The sequence below is a fragment of the Sphaeramia orbicularis genome, chromosome 19, assembly GCF_902148855.1.
Source record: "Sphaeramia orbicularis chromosome 19, fSphaOr1.1, whole genome shotgun sequence".
Lineage (NCBI taxonomy): Eukaryota > Metazoa > Chordata > Actinopteri > Kurtiformes > Apogonidae > Sphaeramia > Sphaeramia orbicularis.
Window position 1 is genome coordinate 45990016 of NC_043975.1, and position 18831 is coordinate 46008846.

Below are 18831 nucleotides of genomic sequence, written 5' to 3' on the forward strand. Positions count from 1 at the left end.
ACACAACAAATGAGGACCAACACAAAAAGAAAAGCACAACACTCAAATGACCACAACAAAAAGGGACCAACACCAAAAGAAAAGCACAGCACTCAAATGAACACAACAAACAAGGACCAACACCAAAAGGAGGAAAAAAACAACACTCAAATGAACACAACAAAGAAGGACCAAAACCAAAAGAAAAGCACAACACTCAAATGAACACAACAAACAAGGACTAACACCAAGAGGAGAAAAACCAAAGCTAGGGATGGGAATTGAGAACCAGTTCTTTTTGAGAACCTGCTTATCGATTCTGCCTTCATTGCACATGCGTGATGATGTCACACATACACTGCATCATTTTGGTTTAGAACGCAGCCAACATGGCATGGAGGCAGAAACGCTCCACAGTATGTCTATATTTCAGATGTAGAGATGACACCAGGGCTACTGGGAACACTGTCAAAGCTTCCATTTGTTCAAAGGGGGAAATCCCTCCAGTATACTCAAATATTTGTCCACAGCATGCACTTCATTTGCAGGAATGTCATGTGTTTGAATGCTTCTGAATCTAGTGGCAGAGCAAAGACCAGGGCGTCATACAGGCCTGGTTCTGGGGAGGGGGGGCAACAAATGTCCTGTCCCCTCAAATAATGCCGCGTTTCCACTACGTGGTACGGGCTCGACTCGACTCAACCTTTTTGCATTTCCATTACGAAAAAGGACCTGGAATCTGGTACCTGATACTAGTTTTTTGGTATCACCTCCGCCGAGGTTCCAGGACTGGGGACCAGATACTAAAATGTGACGTGTAAACACTGCAGAGCACTGATTGGTCAGAGGGTTGTCTCTGAGACCCGCCGTTTTACAAAAAACAGATACGGAAGTTTACAGTAAATATAGCGGTAGGTTAATCCACATGATGGCAGCCCACAAAACTATACCATTCAGTCAGGAGATTTTGTCTTTGGTGGCCGACGTAAAAATTCAGCATGAGCTTGACGAGACAACACGCAACGAGTGAGTTTATCAGTAACTATGAGGAGACAACACGGAAGTAACGCACCACATCGTTATGACGTCCAGGTACTGTAAAGTGGGTAGTATCCTGTAATGGAAACGGTCTCCAGGAATACGACCTGGTACTCGAGTCGAGTTGAGCCAGTTCCACATAATGGAAACGTGGCGTAAGTTTCTGAAGGTAGGGAAAAGGAAAATGAGGTGCACAACACCGGGAGAAAGAGGAATTAGTAAAGTGTCTTAAGTTTCACTAAAGTACCTTTACAGCCATTGAACAGTACCTGTACCGTCATTCAACAGTACCTTTACCGTCATTGAACACCTCAACCAGAGAGTGTCTCTGTCGGTGGCCCTTCATACCTGACTTGTTGGGGTTTTCTGCCACCCAGGCGATGGTGATGCCTCCAATCTCAGAGTCACTGAAGCGCAGCAGGAAGGTTCCGTTGGGTTTGGACAACAGCATGTCCTGAGCCTGCTGCTTGTTAACAAAGCCCAGAATGGCCCTGAGGGATTCCACACAAAGAAGGTTTCATTAACTGATAACCACATGGGTGGGTGGCTGGGTCTGTCTGTCTATTAGAGCTATTAAACCAATCCAGCAGAACAGAGAAGAACTACCAAGAACAACCTGGATAAATAAGAACCTACACAGACACCCACCAGACCAAGGAGAGACAGACAGAGATGAGGCTTGTTTTCATCAAGACATTATAAGTGAAAAAATCTGTTGACATTTAACTAATTCATAATTATACTAATGCTCTCTCTTATGTGGAACACATGGAGCTGTGCATTCTGGCTGTGTGTGTGTGTGTGTGTGTGTGGGGGGGGGGGGGGGGGGGGTGCAGAGCCTTGTCATTCATCAGTGTGGCTGCTCATGTTTTACTGTCATGTCTCACCATGGTCATAACTGTCTTATTCACTGACATAAAACCATCTGGGAAATAATAGTATGAGTCATTACCCATCATTCCAGTGAGGCTTGAGATGTTTCTTCATAAGCTCCACAACTCCATCAAACCACTGCCAAAAAGTGAAGTTTCGTCCTGGTAAGCTCTCCTGTTCAAATTAAACACATTTACATTGACACATTGATGAAGGTTACCCACAGGCAGCATGATCAGACAAGAGATTCAAATTCATATATATATATATATATATATATATATATATATATATATATATATATATATATATATATATATACACATATATATATATATATGTATACACACACACATTAGGGATGCAAAATATCGATTAATCCATTAATCATTAGTTGACTGACCTTATTGATCAATTAACGATTAATTGATAAGAGGCGATTTTCCTGTGAACCTGAATTTCTCTTTCGATAGGGTCTATAAGAATAAAAGCTAAATATTGTTTCTATACTTCATGAAAAAAGCATGTCATATTCCTTAATGATTGATTTCTTGAACCATTGGATACAGTACAGACAATGACATGTATGGAGTAGAACTAAAGAAATTCTGCAGAGAAATTCAATGAAATAAATGGATCTGAAGAGGGGCAGTTTAGAAGAAACGGGCATTTCTGACTTTGCATCACTGACATGATGGAGCCAGGTTTTAAGACCCCGTGGGAGCCCTGATTACAGACATGAACACTTGGAATCCACCACTCTGTTCATAACGATCACAATATTTTAAATAATGTGGTGAACAGACCCATTTAAAGACTACTCAGGTGTGACTGTAGGGTGTGTGGAAACCATTGGATCTACATGTCTCTGTTGGGTCATGTGTTTGTCCTGCTACAGTCCAAACGTACATCCTTGATCTTTCTGTAGGACTCTTTCATATTAGTCTAATAACCTGTGGTCTTAGATCCTGGTCTACGGTGCTTTGGTTCAGTTGGACCAGGATCTGCTGTGGTTCTGGTGTTTTTGTATGTCTGTTTGGCAGTGTTCTTGTGGACTGCACTGACCCGGTTGAACTGGGCCCAGGATATGGTCATGTTGTGATAGTCTTCAGGGTTGTTGCTGCTGCTCGTAAAGGCCTTCTGTGCGAGGAACACCAGGTTGTCTTCGGTCAAGCCCCGCCCACTGTGCATCTCTGCCTTGTACTTCATGTTGAGGGCCTCACAGAGCTGGGGCCACAGGACTTTGTCTGGTACGATGAAGGGGACTCGGCCCTGAGGACAAAACATGACAGGACCAAACAGACAAAGACAAGTTCAAATACAAAATTACGTCGATTTCACTTTTACAACAAAACAATAACAATAATACTACTAATGGAATAGATTTCTATGGCACTTTACATTATTAATCCATTATTCATTCACCCTCACATTCTCACTCTGTGGTAGTAAACTACATCTGCATCCACATGGGGGCGTGGCTGCCAACACACACCAAACAGCCCCTCCCACAACCACCAAACATTCATACACCAGTGTGACTGACACTGGAAGTCTGGAGGGTGAAGGGTCCTGCCCAAGGACTAGGGCGGAGCAGATTTCGAACCGCCAACCCTTTAGTTATTGGATGACGCGCTCTACCTCCTACCTCCACCCACATATTCACTACTGACTATACCTTCATAAAAAAAAAAAAAAAAAAAAAAACAGGAAGAGAAGTGACACTTGACATTTAATGGTCCAACTTCAGCTCCTGAGGTAAAAATAAGGAGATGAAACTGTCAAAATGAATAAACATTAATAATATGGGTGTAAGAAAATATTGGTTCTGCAATATATCACAATATTTCATTTCACGATACTGTATCGATATGAAAAAGTACTGTATCGATATCTTTGGGTATTCATTCAAATGCAGATACAGCAGAGGTTCATTTTTGTTTTTCTTTATTCTTCGTCATTTATTTATTATTATTTAACACTGTTTTATTAAATAACGGTTATTTGAAGCATCCGAAAAGCACTTATTACTGTCTGAGAGGCAGATGTTAGTTCCTTTGTTGGGACAAAAATAATGTTCTGATGTTAGTTATGAACTAATAGAATATGAACATTTGAACAGGATCTTAAACTGTAATGTCGTCTGTAAAACATAATTTAAGCTTTAACACAGGAACATTTTGTGATATAGCATTAGATCCTGTTGGGATAAAATAAAAATGCGTTTAGTATTTGGGAATATTTTGGGTGTAATTCAATTCTTTAAGGAAATAATCATTAAAAAAAAAAGAAACAAACAAAAAATGGCCTTTTTAACAGCATCATGATATAGTGTGATATATCATGATCATGATACATTGTGATCCTAGTATTGTGATTTGTATCGTATCACCACATTCTTGCCAATACACACCCCTTATTAATAAATGACCTACATGAGGTTCATTCCCCTCAGGTCGTGTGAAACACTAGAATCTTTCAGTATCTGGGTGTGCATATGACGCACACTTTGCACTTCATGTTATAAAAGGTCATATTATTTTACACAATTTGTATTACAGGGTTTGTACATGTTTGTGAAGGTCAAATTCAGGTACTTTTAAGGATCATTTTCACATTTTTCCAGCACAGCCCCTTATCACTGAGGTCGAATCCATATCCACATGAACACATATACTCAGGATTATTTATATTCACTATTTATCGCAATAATGTACACTGAATTGTGCTATAAAGGTCTAAAATTATGTTTCATAACAGCAAAAAGTTAATAAATTAAAGGAGAACAGAAAGTTTTATCCAAATAAAGGGCAGACACTTGGTGTTCTTCAGACACACTGACACCAAAGACACAAATGTTCGGATCAAACTGGACCTGGAGTCAACCTAGAACACCTGGAACCGACTCCACCTCTGTAAGTAGCTGTGGCTTGAGTTAATATTATAAAGAAATCACATCATGCAGTTACAATTCCAAGCACTTTCAAGCACTTCAACTAAAATTCAAGCACTTTTCAGACTTTGAAAACACAACATTGAAATTCAAGCATTTTCAAGGACTTCAAGCCCTGTATGAACCCAGGTTTTAGGTCTGAATTCAACAGCTGTTCATTTGTGTCTGATTGTTTAAATTCTGGTCCATCCACTGAAACCATCCAATAATAAACAGTGCTAAATTCCTACACTAACACCCTTCTACCAAGTGAGCACAAAATACACACTGATACATTTAACATTTCACCTAGAACCAAAAATAATAATGGATATGAACCAATGTTGATGATAATCACTGACATATGACAGGAGGGGGAAAAAAAATTAAACAAATAAATATATATAAAAAGTTATCTAATTTTTATGTAGAATATTGAAAAACAAGAGGGTTTTTTTGCATAAAAAATGGTTTGTTTACAATAGAAAAATGACATTTAAAGGGTTAAATTAAGAGTATTTGGTATTTTCATTTGTGGCTCAAGTTGTTGAAAAATACAAAAAATATAAAAAACTTAAGAACAAACTGTATGAAATACATTTTGACATGACTAGGGCACTGCACAGATGAGGTGTTTTTGGTGGTTAGAAGAACCTCTATGGGCGGGTTAGGGTTAGTTACCGGAGGGTTAATAATGATGACCATTCAGCTCCTAATATTTGGATACTGGCAGCGGAAAAAAAAACAACTAAACCTGCAGTTTTGTGGCTGACTTGTGTCATTTTAAAGCTTTTTCATCATTTTCATCCACAGTTTTTTTGTGTTTAGTGACTGAACCTCAGTCCAGAATATGTCTTTACAGGTGTATCTTTCTGTACATTTATGCTGCGTTTCCACTACGTGGTACCAGCTCGACTCGACTCGGCTTTTTTACATTTCCATTATGAAACAGGACCTGGAATCTGGTACCTGGCAAGGTTATTATAGTTTTGGATTTTTCATTGTAGTTTAGTTTTATTTAGTTTTGACTTTTTTTTCTGTAATTCAGTTAGTTTTAATTAGTTTTTAGAGCAGGTTTGCTAGTTTTAATTAGTTTTCGTTATTTTCTAGATGCTTAGTTTTAGTTTAGTTTTAGTTTCTTTATATCTTTTCTCTTCTTCTCTGTCGTATTCAAATAAATCTCAGACAGGACTCTGCTGCTTTCTCCCAACTTTAGTCTCCATGTTTCCAGGTAGAGTGGTGACAAGAAGACGACTCTAAACAACAAATGACGAGAAGTGACGGACCGTTAAATATCATTTGTTGCCACTGGCTAAAATTGCTCGAGTGAAATAAATCGATTTCGTATCAATCTGACACTAACAAAAACGAAAATGAAGGGAATTCTATCCATAATTTTTATACGTTTTAGTTAGTTTTGTAAGCACGCAATACAGTTTCAGTAAATTATCATTTTTTCTTTTAATTATAGTTTCTATTTATTTCAGTTAACGAAAAGGTTTTTTCAATTCTAGTTTTCGTTATTTTGTTAGTTTTCGTTAACAATAATAACCTTGGTACCCGGTACTAGTTTTTTGGTATCACCTCCACAGAGGTTCCAAGACTGGGGAACAGATACTAAAACATGACGTGTAAACACTGCAGACCACTGACTGGTCAGACAGTTGTCTCTGTGACCCGCCATTTTACAAAAGCCAGATGCAGAAGTTGACAGTAACAATGGCGGTAGGTTAATCCACATGATGACAGCCCGCAAAACTACACCATGGTTGGAGGAGATTCCGTCTTTGGTGGCCGATGTAAAAATTCAGCATGAGCTTGACGAGACAACACGCAACGAGCGAGTTTATCAGCAACTCTCTGAGCAGACGACACGGAAGTAACCTACCGCATTGGTATGACGTCCAGGTACTATAAAGTCGGTAGTATCCTGTAATGGAAGCAGTCTCCAGGAATAGGACCTGGTACCCGAGTCGAGCCGGTACCACATAGTGGAAACACGGCATTTGTGAACGAAGACTAAGATTAAGACTGAGTTTAAGAGTGGAAGTAACCGGCTCAGCGAAGGCGTTGTCCCACAGGACGGTGGCCGTGGCGTTGTTGTCCTGGCTGCCGTGGACGATCACCACCACAGGGAGCGATAACGTCTGCAGACCAAACACAAAAAAGGATTATTATGGTATGTGAGTGAGAACAGCTTTAATGTGAATCTGGAATCAAGAAACAGAACACGGTCAGCTCATGCATCAAACAGCACAAACTGATCCAAATTACAGCCCATTTCAATGCTTCAGTGTCTAATCTGTATTTATTTCTTATATGGTTCCGATTCTTATGACTTCAAATATATCAAATCTATTTACTATGACAGAAGGTTCCAGGAGAAGTGGATGTGACATGTTTAGCAGCTTATATTGAGCTGTTAATGCTTTAAACTGGAAACACAGTCAGTGCAGATGAAAAACGCAGAGATGCCATCCCATCATTTAATACAGAGGGTCTAAAATACAACCCATGGGCCAAAACCGGCCCGCCACAGGGTCCAATTTGGCCTGTGGGATGACTATGAGAAATACAAAAAATACACTGAAAAATTAACAATTAAGGGCATTAAAAAAAGGTTTCAGTTCTAGTTCCACATTCAGATCAATCTGAGCCCAAATGGATCAGAACCAGTAAAAGACCATTATAAAAACCAATCTGAGCCCAAATGGATCAGAACCAGTAAAAGACCCAGATAAGCAGTAGAAAATGGATGGAAGGATAGTTTGTATATGTAAACATGTTCATGTAATTTTACTTTCAATAACTGTTTTTTTCTAAAGGTAAACATTTTCATTTGGTCATTTTACTGTTTTCACTTGAGCACACACAGTTTGCAGTTGTTTTTATTAATGGGTTCTTCTGTTATTCCTTGGGATGATATTGGGCTGAATGTGGTCCTGAACTGAACAGTGTTTGATTCATCTGTTCACACCAAACACATTCTATCACTTTACTTTGACATTGAACACCAGCTCGTTTCCTCCGACACTGAACTGAGATTCAAACAGGACAGTGAACTTCTCCTCTGTCACTGATTCTGCGCCTCGACGATCTGAACGCTTGATCCGCTTCAGTGACTGCACACAAAAACACACACACAGAGTATAGAGACACAAATTCCTCCTTTAGTGTACAGATCCATTTCAAATGCAAAATAATTTCTGAAATGTGGTTCTGTTTTCAGTTTGACTTTCACTATTTTTGGTTCCAACTAGAAACCGGTTCCAAACCCAGGTAGGACTAGAACTCTGAGACTGAACCAGAACAATGAAGCTGTCAGTAAAGCCCAGTCAAATCAGAGAGGAAAAGCAGACTGTGGCCATATCTGTCATATCTGCACATGGACTAATCCAGGTAGAAGGAACTCTGGTTTTACTGACACTCTGTGGATGTGGACTGGCCAAGAACCAAAATAAAAAGGTACTTTTATTACCACACGTATACTCTCACTGAGCCCAAACACAAAAACTATGTGCCAATGTGCAATAGTCTTTCCCCCTTTACTTTTAACTTATTCACTTAAAAACACAAGTTTTGTACTTTTAACTGACCAACTCTTAGAATCAAATGTGTTTGTGCGTTCTATGTATGTACTAGGGCATTAACTGAAAAGTCGGTTTGTCGATGTGTCGACATCTGTGGCACAAGTCGACATTACTTTTGAGGAGTCGACTTGTCATGTGTTATTCTCTCTCTCCCTTCCCTCACCAGACAGCGTGCGAGCCGTCATTCAGCACATGTTGATACTCTCATCTTTCTACATGAAAACATGAAGCACAATGAGCGGCAGTGATGCGCGGATCAGCGGACCTGGGTCGGGTCCAAAAAATGTCCCTTTATTTGCAGGGTGGGTCAAAAAAATTCCACAAAGCCAGTAAAAAAAAAAACAGAAAAAGAAAAACACCCGCGCATCACTAGTGCAAGACCAAGACTGAAGGAAGAAGACGACTCAGTAGGATAACTAAATTGACTGTGATCTAGAAAAACTATGGTCTCAGTAGTGTTCTGTGAACCACACAAGCACCACCAATATTGAATAATAATTTGAACAGCCAGTGTGTTTGGATTATTCTGTTCATTTATTTCATGAAGACAATGCACTCTTTTCTCTAACGTGTGTCTTTTCTGCCACTGTCTTAACCTTTTCCCACTTTATGTTGTTCACTTAAATTTTAAAGAAAATTCAAGGTGTTAACCTATGTTCTGTTTTGGTTAAATGTCTGAGAACGACTGTTGATGCTTATGTCTTTCCAGTATTTTATTCTGCTCTTTATTGTACATTGTTAATGTTACAGTGAACGTTAGTACAAGTTGCTCATTGTTGAACAGCTGTCTGTCTGTGTTGTTCCTCTGCTGTCAATGTGATGACATCATCATACGACAAGTCGACTCGACTGCGACTTCATTGACAAATAAGTCGATCTGAAAAAAATCTGAAGTCACTAATGCCTTAGTATGTACTGATCTTAGAGCATTATTCTAGAGGTGCACCCACATTCTGCTGTCCGTTAAAACAATGACAATAAAGTACCTTATCTTATCTTACATTATCCCTGTCTTGTCCTTATCTTATCCCTGTCCTTTTCCTTGTCTCGTCTATCCTGCTCCTTTCTCATCCTTACCATGTTTCTGAAGTGTGCGCTGAGTGTCCCAGTGGCCTGATGATACTCCATCACACAGTTGTTGTTGAGGATTTCTCCACTACTTTCACTACCAGGGAAAACAAACAGATGTATGGAGAGACACAACCCATATGTAACACAAGTCTGATTTGTATATTTAAGACATTAAAGTTATACCTACTGATGTGGCATTTCTCACAGCGCTTAGTAAAAGTTTGAACATGGAGCACCCGCCTCCCTCCAAAGCCCCGCCCACTTCCCCCTGCCTGAGCTCTGTCACTCCCCTCCTCACACCTGATGCGTGGTGGAAGTGGAGGTGGAGGCAGAGGTCCGGTCCGCTTCAGCGTGTCCGCGGACCCCTCCCTCAGTAATCAGACACATCATCCACCTGCTTCATCAGTTCCCCGTTTCATCAGTAGACCCTGTATTTAAGGGTCTGGTCTGTGCAGCGCTGGGTCAGCGTCTTCACTGCACCACGGAGATGAGGTGCAGAGGTGTGAACGCGCGGCCTCCGCAAATTTTCCATGGACATTTGAGGTTTCATAGTCCATACATTTTTCATCCTACATCATCCTACATTGTGTGACACCAAGTACATGTACCTGTATGAGTCCCACGGTCATAAAAGCTGACCTTTGTGCAGACCTGTCTGTGGAGTCCAGTACACCAGACTTTTATCTCCATCCTTCATTCATCAGACTCCTGTTTGTTCCCCTTAGTTGTTGTTTCTGTTAATAAATCCATTTTTTCCCTTCCACATGTGCATTTCAGTCCTATCCATTCACATCCTAGACAGGAGACTGTGGTCAGTGACAGCAGGAGCAGCATCAGTGAAACGTCAGATTCAAAGGTACCCATATCGGATGCAGAGACGGCGATAATGGATCGGATGCTGGACAGCCATAATGGATGATTGACAGGAGGCCCAGCCAGGTTCGGCCAATTATTTCATTCGGACCGAATAAAATGATTGGTCAGAATTTTATCAGAAATATGAGCAATATATGAGAATTAAACATTTTTGAGTTTCAATACCTGGTGGATTTCTTTTACATTTTAGTTTGACATACGCTTATTAGGAGCATTTTAAGATGACAAAAGAAAAGTGTAAGAATGCCACATCATACGGTATTGCTTTAATCTGACATGATGGTGGTATGTGAGTGTTGTGGACTGGAGAGCAACCTCTCAGTACAAACACAGCTCAAACCACACAGTTCAAACACACAAACTCACATTCAGTGAGTTAGTTGAATTTATTGTCCATCTATAGTACCAGGCAACTGTCCACTATATTTACCTAAAATTAAACTAGTGTTTCTTTGTACACCTGCATATCCACAAGGGTATCACAACGCTTTAGTGGAACCTCTCAACCTTCATTTTCTATCATGTTGTGAACCATCAGCTGCTTCTGCTTGTGTCACACTGGAGTCGAAGAATACCAGGCCAACCAATTCTTCACTCAAGTACCAAAGACGTCGGCGGCCTGACTTAATCCATATATTGCTAGATGAAGCACTAAAACCTTGGTTTTGATAGTACTGCTGCTTCTCTTAGCAGGTCAGCTTGGCTATGCTGAAAATGCAAAATTAGTCAATTTCCAGGAAACTTCCAGCAACTTGTGCAACCTCTAAAACATCTTTTTCTTCCAAATTGTTTCCTAAATCATCTTTTGAATGCCAAAACCTAATGCAGGGTTCTAATTGAGGTTATCTGAAACTTTATTTTTTACCATGATTGTTGGACCACCCTACCACTCATGTTTATATCTATATATGTCCTGTTTCTTTGTGCACCTGCATATCCACCCATGTTCATCTCACCTGTGTGTGCTCTCGTTCTTCAGGAGAGCTTTGGCCTGCTGCTCACTCACGATCACAGCTTTGACCTGAGGTGGGTTCATGTGGACATTGAGTTTTCCACCCACCAGGAGGCGCACTGTAGCCGCAAATTTGGTCTGAGTCTTCAACACCTGGGGCGGCTGCTTTTCTATGATGAAGGTGCTGAAAAGAACAGGACACAATAATAATCTGTGTTAAATACTCATTAATGGAGTTCAACTGTGATACTAATGTTACAAATTCTAATGGGCCAGTTCAATGTCTGAGTTCAAAACAAACAAAATAAGAAGCTGATTAAAAATTTAAGCATGAAAGATACTTTTTCATTAAAACCGTGAGTTGGAGGCTGAGCTTGTTTTTAATTGAATCTGCAAAATGTGGTGAAACGTTATGTGCCTGTTATTGTGAGTCCTTTTGTAATTTCATTTAGCAGCTTGGTTATCACCCCACTCAAGAGAACTCAGGGAACCTTTACTGTAAACTGGAATGTTTTAAAGCATGTCACATGATTTCGGTTGAATTAAGATGGACACTTGTCTTCTATGGCAAATCTGCATCTGTTGACAAACTGATTGGTCTTCATTTATGCATGATCCCAGAGTTACAGAGGACTCAGACACAAGTGAAAAGGACTTAATTTCAACTTGTAATAGTACTGTTTTAGGAAACTCAGTCAAATCTATCACAGAGGCTGTGAATGAGAAGAGGATGAGCAGACTATCTGAGGAGATCCTTCAATATATGCAACAAGATGTAGTAGATCTTCCACCAGTCTGTTATGGACAGATGTTATAGATCTTCTACCGGTCTGTTATGGACAGATGTTGGAGATCTTCTACCAGTCTGTTATGGACAGATGTTGGAGATCTTCTACCAGTCTGTTATGGACGGATGTTATAGATCTTCTACCAGTCTGTTATGGACAGATGTTGGAGATCTTCTACCAGTCTGTTGTGGACAGATGCCAGCAGCATCAGAGGCAGTGACACCAACAGACTTGATAAAAATCATCCTGGATCTGTAATAGGTCTGAGGCAGGACAGTGTGACGAGAAGGACGCTAAACAAACTGATCTCCATCATGGACAATGATGACCATCCTCTCCACCACACACTGGACAGAGAAACACCTTCTCAAAGATTTACAGCTTCACTGCTGAACGGACAGATAGAGGACATCTGTCCAGACACATTTAACTTTACTTTAGAATAAACTGACCTCTGCCTGAGGTCAGTCTGTACACATGGACAGATGGTCTGTCTGTCCATCTGTCCCGCTCATCATCATTCTGATGGTTATTTGCTGCATTTCCTCACCTGGTGACCAGGGCAGAGATGATGTCGGTGATGTCTGCGTTGAGTTTGCTCAATAGCTCCTCCATGGGGCCAGGAAGAGGCAGCTGCTGGGTCAAATGTTCGCAGCGCCGGATCTGCTGCCGGTTCTGCCAGATCAGATCTGCCAGTTTCTCACACCTGAATAACACAAGGACAAGGCAACATGACACCACACCAGTGCACACCACAGACAGGACATACATGAACTAAAGCCCTGCCATGAACTGGAAGCATTTCCAGGATGTACCCTGCCTTTGCTCATCAGCTCCAGGAAACACAGACCTTCACTAGAAACACAAGGCCCAGAAAACCCATGGATGGATGGAGGTTCATTCACTTCTATTTGCAGTCTGATTGTCTTTATGCATATTATACATTTATGGAAACCAAACTGTAACACACTTAGGCCTGTGTGTTTTAGCAAAAGCTCATATTAAAATCCAATATTACCATTTTCTCAGCAAATTAACTGACTAAAAACTCTGCATTTCTGCATCATTTTGGACCAAATTATTCTAATATTGACTTAAATACCTAAATCTAGTCAAATCCAGTCCACATGTTCCTGTAGACACAGCTACAGTGCTTTCATTACTTACCCAGACTGGCTGCTTCATTTGTCCCACTACAGTTTTATAGTGACACAAAGGTGTATTCACACCAGCATAACTCCAAAGCATTCATGGATCTGTGGAAATCAGACTCACTGCACTAACCCTAAACCTACCCCCTAACCCTACTAACCCTAAACTTAACCCCTCACCGTACTAACCCTAACCCTGCAGCTGTAAAACGCCTCAGACAGACTGAGCAGCCTTGTGACCTGTATTAGCAACAGTGATGCTTCAAACTCAAAGGTTAGTACAACATTCTATGTAAAATACCATCATCACGCTGCTAAATGGACCATTTGAAGCAATATTTGCAAATTAGGAAAGTTTTGATGTTGCTGGGTTTTTTTTAAATGTTTTTAATGTCAAGATGTGTACATTCTCTCTTAACCAGGGCTGTCAAACATATGGCCCGTGGGCCACAACAGGCCCACTGCAGGGTCTAATGTGGCCTGTGAAATGCACAAATTACACTGAAGATATTAATAATCTATCATTTTAGTTCAGGTTCAACATTCAGCCCTATTTTGGTCTCAAGCAAATCGGACCAGTCAAACACTATCATAATAACCTATAAATAATGACAACTACAAGTCCTTTTCTTTATTTTAGTGTACACCAGAGCATAGCCAGACCCCCTTGCCCTGAAAAGGAGCAGGTTTGATTTGTCCCTCATCTTTTTTCTGTTGAAGCAGCACATGGTTGGTCAAGATATTTAGTGGCTATTGTGTGCCCATGCTGTGCAGAAGAGGAAGGGGAGGGGTCACAGTGGGCACACCAATAGGAGTGAGGGAGACCAGTTAGAGCTACAGATGTCTGTGCAACAGATTACACGCTGCAACAGTGAGGAAAAGAAAATAAGTCACATTTGGAAGCATTTTAATATCACTGACAGTTCAAGAGCAGTGTGCACACTGTGCAAAGTAAAAATGTCAGACCGAGCAGGTTCCACAGACAATTTGCACAGACATGTGTGACCTTCCACAGCTCCCTGGGGATACTGACAGGTACCACAGCTGCTGTTGAAGTCCCAAGGAAAAGAAGGAACTCCTGCCTAAAGGTGAAGACGCACCAAGATGATTTTTGGCGGTTGGATGTCGTCAGGCCGTCTGGCAAGGTCAGTGACATGAGTCTATTTGGTGTGTTCTGTTCAATTGGCCGTCATTAATGCAGTCTCCAGTCTTTTCGGCTGATTCAACATGTGTAATCAGCTACTACCTGTTGTCCAGTCGAACCAATCGATTGATAGAGGGATAGCCCCCTCTAATAGTCCATTCACTGCTCATATCGGATCTGAATGAGTGACAGTCAGTGTTGACTATGAACTTCATTCATTCCATGATGTCAACACTGTTAGCACAGTGTGATTTCTTCTCAAGTTTCACCTGCAACATCTTTTTTCTTCCACCAGTAGAAGCCCTAGAGCTGACAACACCAGTATCTTCTTATTACTAACCATCTGTTCAACAAATACAACAACAACAACCCTTCTGGACTTCTCAACACTGACAACAATGACTGATGACAGCGAGCTCTGGGTTTACAGAGATATTCTGTCATTTCCATTTTACGTCTCGCGCAAGCACAGAATGTACACTGAAGTTGGAAGTTGATTTGGTGTGTTCTTTCTTTTTTGACCGTGTCGGGGAGATGGAAGCTGACTGATAGTCAGGCTACCTTTTCTGGTGACAATCATCAGTCGGGTTGGTGTGTCTTCACCCTAAGAGTCACTGTTCCCAGTGTGTCACCTCCCTCCCCTCCATGACAGATGTAAACGCCAAGGAGTAGTGTTGTCACATAACAAAATATGTACAAACTCCCAAAGTATTCCAATAAAACGCATCACTGAATCACTAATGATTCACTCTCACTCACCACCACATTAAGACTCAAGTTTAAATGAACAAAGACAGGTTTAAAATACACATCCAACTGCTGGATAGACTGCTGGGTCACACACAGTGGAGCACCCCCTCCTGCACAAATGCAGAAGGAACCTTCTGGAGTTATGGTACTTTCAGACATTTGACCCTGGAAAAGTAGGTTACAAAGTAGGTCAACGTCACCTATTTCAGAACCAGTCCAAGCTCTAGACATGATGTATGTGTGGCAAAAGAATTTAAGGTTCCAACAATTTTTTTCCCAGAGTTAGAGTGTTCACAAGATGGGACAGGCAGACACACTGATGACAATACCCCCTTTGGTGGGCCCAGGGGGTAAAAAGTACAACTGCATGAAAATATGTACATTTACATAACGTACATTTATCTTTTCACAGTAACATGTGAATAACATGAACAAATATTAAACTGAAATGTCTTAATAAGTGTCATTTGACCAATGCTCTGCCTGTTACTAAATGTTTTGTGTATTGACAGATCCAATGCCATCTATAGGTTGTAATGCACTTGTGTAAATGATAAGCCCAGACATAATGTGCCTGTGGCTCAGGAGGTAGAGCGGGATGTTCAGTAACCGAAGGGTTGGCGGTTCGAATCCCGCTCCGTCCTAGTCCTTAAGCACCTTCACCTTCCTTGTGTCCAGTTTATAACCACCAGAGTGAGAATGTGTGAGTGAATAATGTAAAGCGCTTTAGGTGCCTTGAAAAGCGCTACAGGAATCTAATCTAGTATTGTTAAAATTACATTTATTTTTCTTTCAAAATTTCAGGTTCTTCATAGTTGTTTACATTTTAAAGGATAGTTTGTAGATGAAAACATGAATAATTCATTAGGCCTGTAACGGTAAACGTACCAAACTGAACCATTTCGGTACACACCTCAGTACAGTTCAGTACACAGCTGTACTGAAACGGCACAGTATGATGAGAAAAAGAAAAAGGAAGGAAAGATGTCGTTCGACGCGGAACTTTAAATCCGCGCAAATTTCACACGGACTTAATAAAGGAGCACACATTGACCCAAAATATGAAATAGCAGCTGATATAAGGTTAAAAAAAAAAACAACAAATATGATGTGAACCTGGAAGGAAGAGACTGAAGACCCTCCACCATCAGTACAGTCCAGTTTGGATCAGTTCAGGTTCAGGTGAAAGACAACAATGAGGAAAGAGACAGTAATAAGACGGACGTTGTTTGGCCCCTAGGAACTACGGTAGTTCTAAAACACTGACACTAGCTCTGTCTGTCTGTCTGTCTATCACGTACACTGTATAATAGAGGAATAAATAGAAAGTTGAAAGTATGTAAAATTTCACTTTCGTTTCACAACAGCGGTTGTTACGTTAGTTATGGACCGCACCCCCAGGTATATAACTGCGCACCCCCCCTACCCCCTGGCTCAGGAAAAAAAAAAAAAAATCCCCCGTGCACACAGGCACACACAAATACACACAGTGTCCTAAATAGTTTGTTCTCTGTCCTAAAATAAATAATTTGGTTAAGTTTGTTGTCAGCGTTTCTCTTCAGTTTGTTTAAACAGAATACCAGTTTACCCTCTTGTTAATGTTGCACTTCATGTGGAATTTTTTTGTTATCTTTATGCAGAATGTGAACTGACAGAACTGTGATTAGATTTTTCTTGTTTGTTCAAAACTATCTTTCAGGGAAAAGTGCAATACTAATGTTTAAAATACATTTAGTAATATTAATAATTAATTTTATTTTCTATTTAATTTGTAGCAGCAGAATTATATTATTCCTGTTTTTCTATATTCTATTGTGTCCAAAAATTGGGGGAAAAATGTTAAAAAAATTCATAAATGCATTAATAGACATTTTGAGGGGTTTTCTTTCTTCCCATACCGGCCGAAAGAAAACCGAACCGTGGCTCTGAAAACCGAAAACGTACGAAACCGAAAATCTTGTGTACCGTTACAGGCCTATAATTCATGGTGTAATTAAATGTTTGTTCAATGTTATTATTTGCCTGGTCCGGTCCACTTCAGATGACACTGGGCTGAATGTGGCCCCTGAACTAGAATCTGTTGGACCCCTCCTTTCTAAACAGAAGACCCTAACATCTATCAGAGTCTGAGCTGGTGGCGTCACCCAGCGCCACAGCTGACCTATATTTATCAATATACATTTTCAGTCCATACCAGGACTGGAGGACGTCCAGCCCCCCCTCATGTGGACCCCCGTTTCCAGCCAGCTGTTGCCTTCTCTTCCACTGAATGAGCTCGTCATCTAGGATCAGGGTCTGCTGCTTTCTCAGGAGGTTCAGAGTCTTCTGATGCTGTTCAGATAAATCCTGAAAACACATTGGCAGTTGTGGAATACATTCACTCATATTCCAACTGTGGACATGGCACAGCCACACTAGCTTTCACTTGTTTCCAGTTGACCAAATAGAGCATATATGGGTCGAAGCAGTTAAATACAGGGTGTCCCATAAGTCTCCATACATAGGAAAAATAAATGTTTCTTGACATAAACCATTTTTATTTATATAATATGCTCTATATGACTGCCATTTGGTCAGGAACACATTTCAATGCGTGTCCTCCACTGCTGAAGAACTATAAAGAAATATAAAGAAATACACGTTAGAACCATATATGTATGGAATGTATTATGTCTCCTATGTATGGAGACTTATGGGACGCCCTGTATAATTTCCTGCTATGACAATAGTGTCAAATAAATGTACTATTTTGCCTATGTAGGTACAGTTGGATAAAAAGACAGAATCTTTAAAAAGGCAGAATCATGTTTTTTTTAGTTATTTATAAAGACCGATACCTTCAGTAGTACTGTGGACTCAGACAGGAATCAAAAAGTACTGAAAGATGGATTAATAAACTGATGGCTTTGGTCTTTACATGGACTCTTTTCCTATTTGGATATAATATATATAACGTATATAATATACAATATAATACCATTAATATAATACATTTTATCATGACTGAATCAATGTAGTTTTAATGATATAATTTTTATTATTGTATTTTATATTATTTATTTATTTAAAAAAAATTATACATATATATATATATATATATATATATATATATATATATATATATATATATATATGAAGAAAATGAGATAGAAAGAGAATTTTTAAATGAATGAAATGACTTTTTAATCCATATTTTCTACTCACTTCAATGCTTCCCTCAGTCAGTGGTTGTAGAATAAATGGTTGTAAAAGTGGACATGATGTTGTTTGGCAGAATCGGAGTAAATGTGTCAACGTCGCTGCACCTAAAGCTTTCATTCTGCTAGATTTCCTTCCAGTAAATGCTTTTCCATGGAGCTGCAGCTGATGTGTGTTTTGTGTGTGTGTGTGTGTGTGTGTGTGTGTGGTCGGTCTTAAATGCCTGTGTACTGGTGTATGTGTGTGTGATGGCGTCCTACCAGCCTGTATTTCTGCAGAGTGCTGGCCTCTCTGGTGAGCCAGGCCTCCACGGTAGCCCTCTTACTCTGCAGGGTGGTCTCTCTCTGAGTTCGTTCAGTGGGGGGCAGCGACGCCAGGCTGCTGAGCTGAGCTAACATAGGCCAAGACAGAGTGGACGTTACACACAGCAGCCACTGGACCATCCATCCATTATGAGTCATTAAAGACCTTCAGAGCTTGTAGTCGTTT

General features: G+C 40.3%; 1 protein-coding gene and 1 long non-coding RNA gene across 2 annotated transcripts in view; one reads left to right on the forward strand and one right to left on the reverse strand.

The window, feature by feature from the left end:
• LOC115439530 (uncharacterized) overlaps positions 1-3360 on the forward strand; it is a 23086-nt gene extending 19726 nt beyond the window's left edge. Inside the window, exon 3 of the long non-coding RNA XR_003938264.1 lies at positions 3340-3360. This is a non-coding gene — a long non-coding RNA (uncharacterized LOC115439530). The remainder of the gene's footprint in view (positions 1-3339) is intronic.
• LOC115439524 (signal transducer and activator of transcription 5B-like) overlaps positions 1-18831 on the reverse strand; it is a 35159-nt gene that overhangs the window by 8046 nt on the left and 8282 nt on the right. Inside the window, exons 6-15 of the mRNA XM_030163362.1 lie at positions 18603-18733; positions 17339-17490; positions 12650-12805; positions 11316-11495; positions 9490-9577; positions 7822-7944; positions 6877-6969; positions 2956-3162; positions 1970-2064; positions 1366-1508 (exon numbers count right to left, since the gene is read on the reverse strand). Of these exons, the coding sequence (XP_030019222.1) occupies positions 1366-1508; positions 1970-2064; positions 2956-3162; positions 6877-6969; positions 7822-7944; positions 9490-9577; positions 11316-11495; positions 12650-12805; positions 17339-17490; positions 18603-18733 (1368 nt within the window). The remainder of the gene's footprint in view (positions 1-1365; positions 1509-1969; positions 2065-2955; positions 3163-6876; positions 6970-7821; positions 7945-9489; positions 9578-11315; positions 11496-12649; positions 12806-17338; positions 17491-18602; positions 18734-18831) is intronic.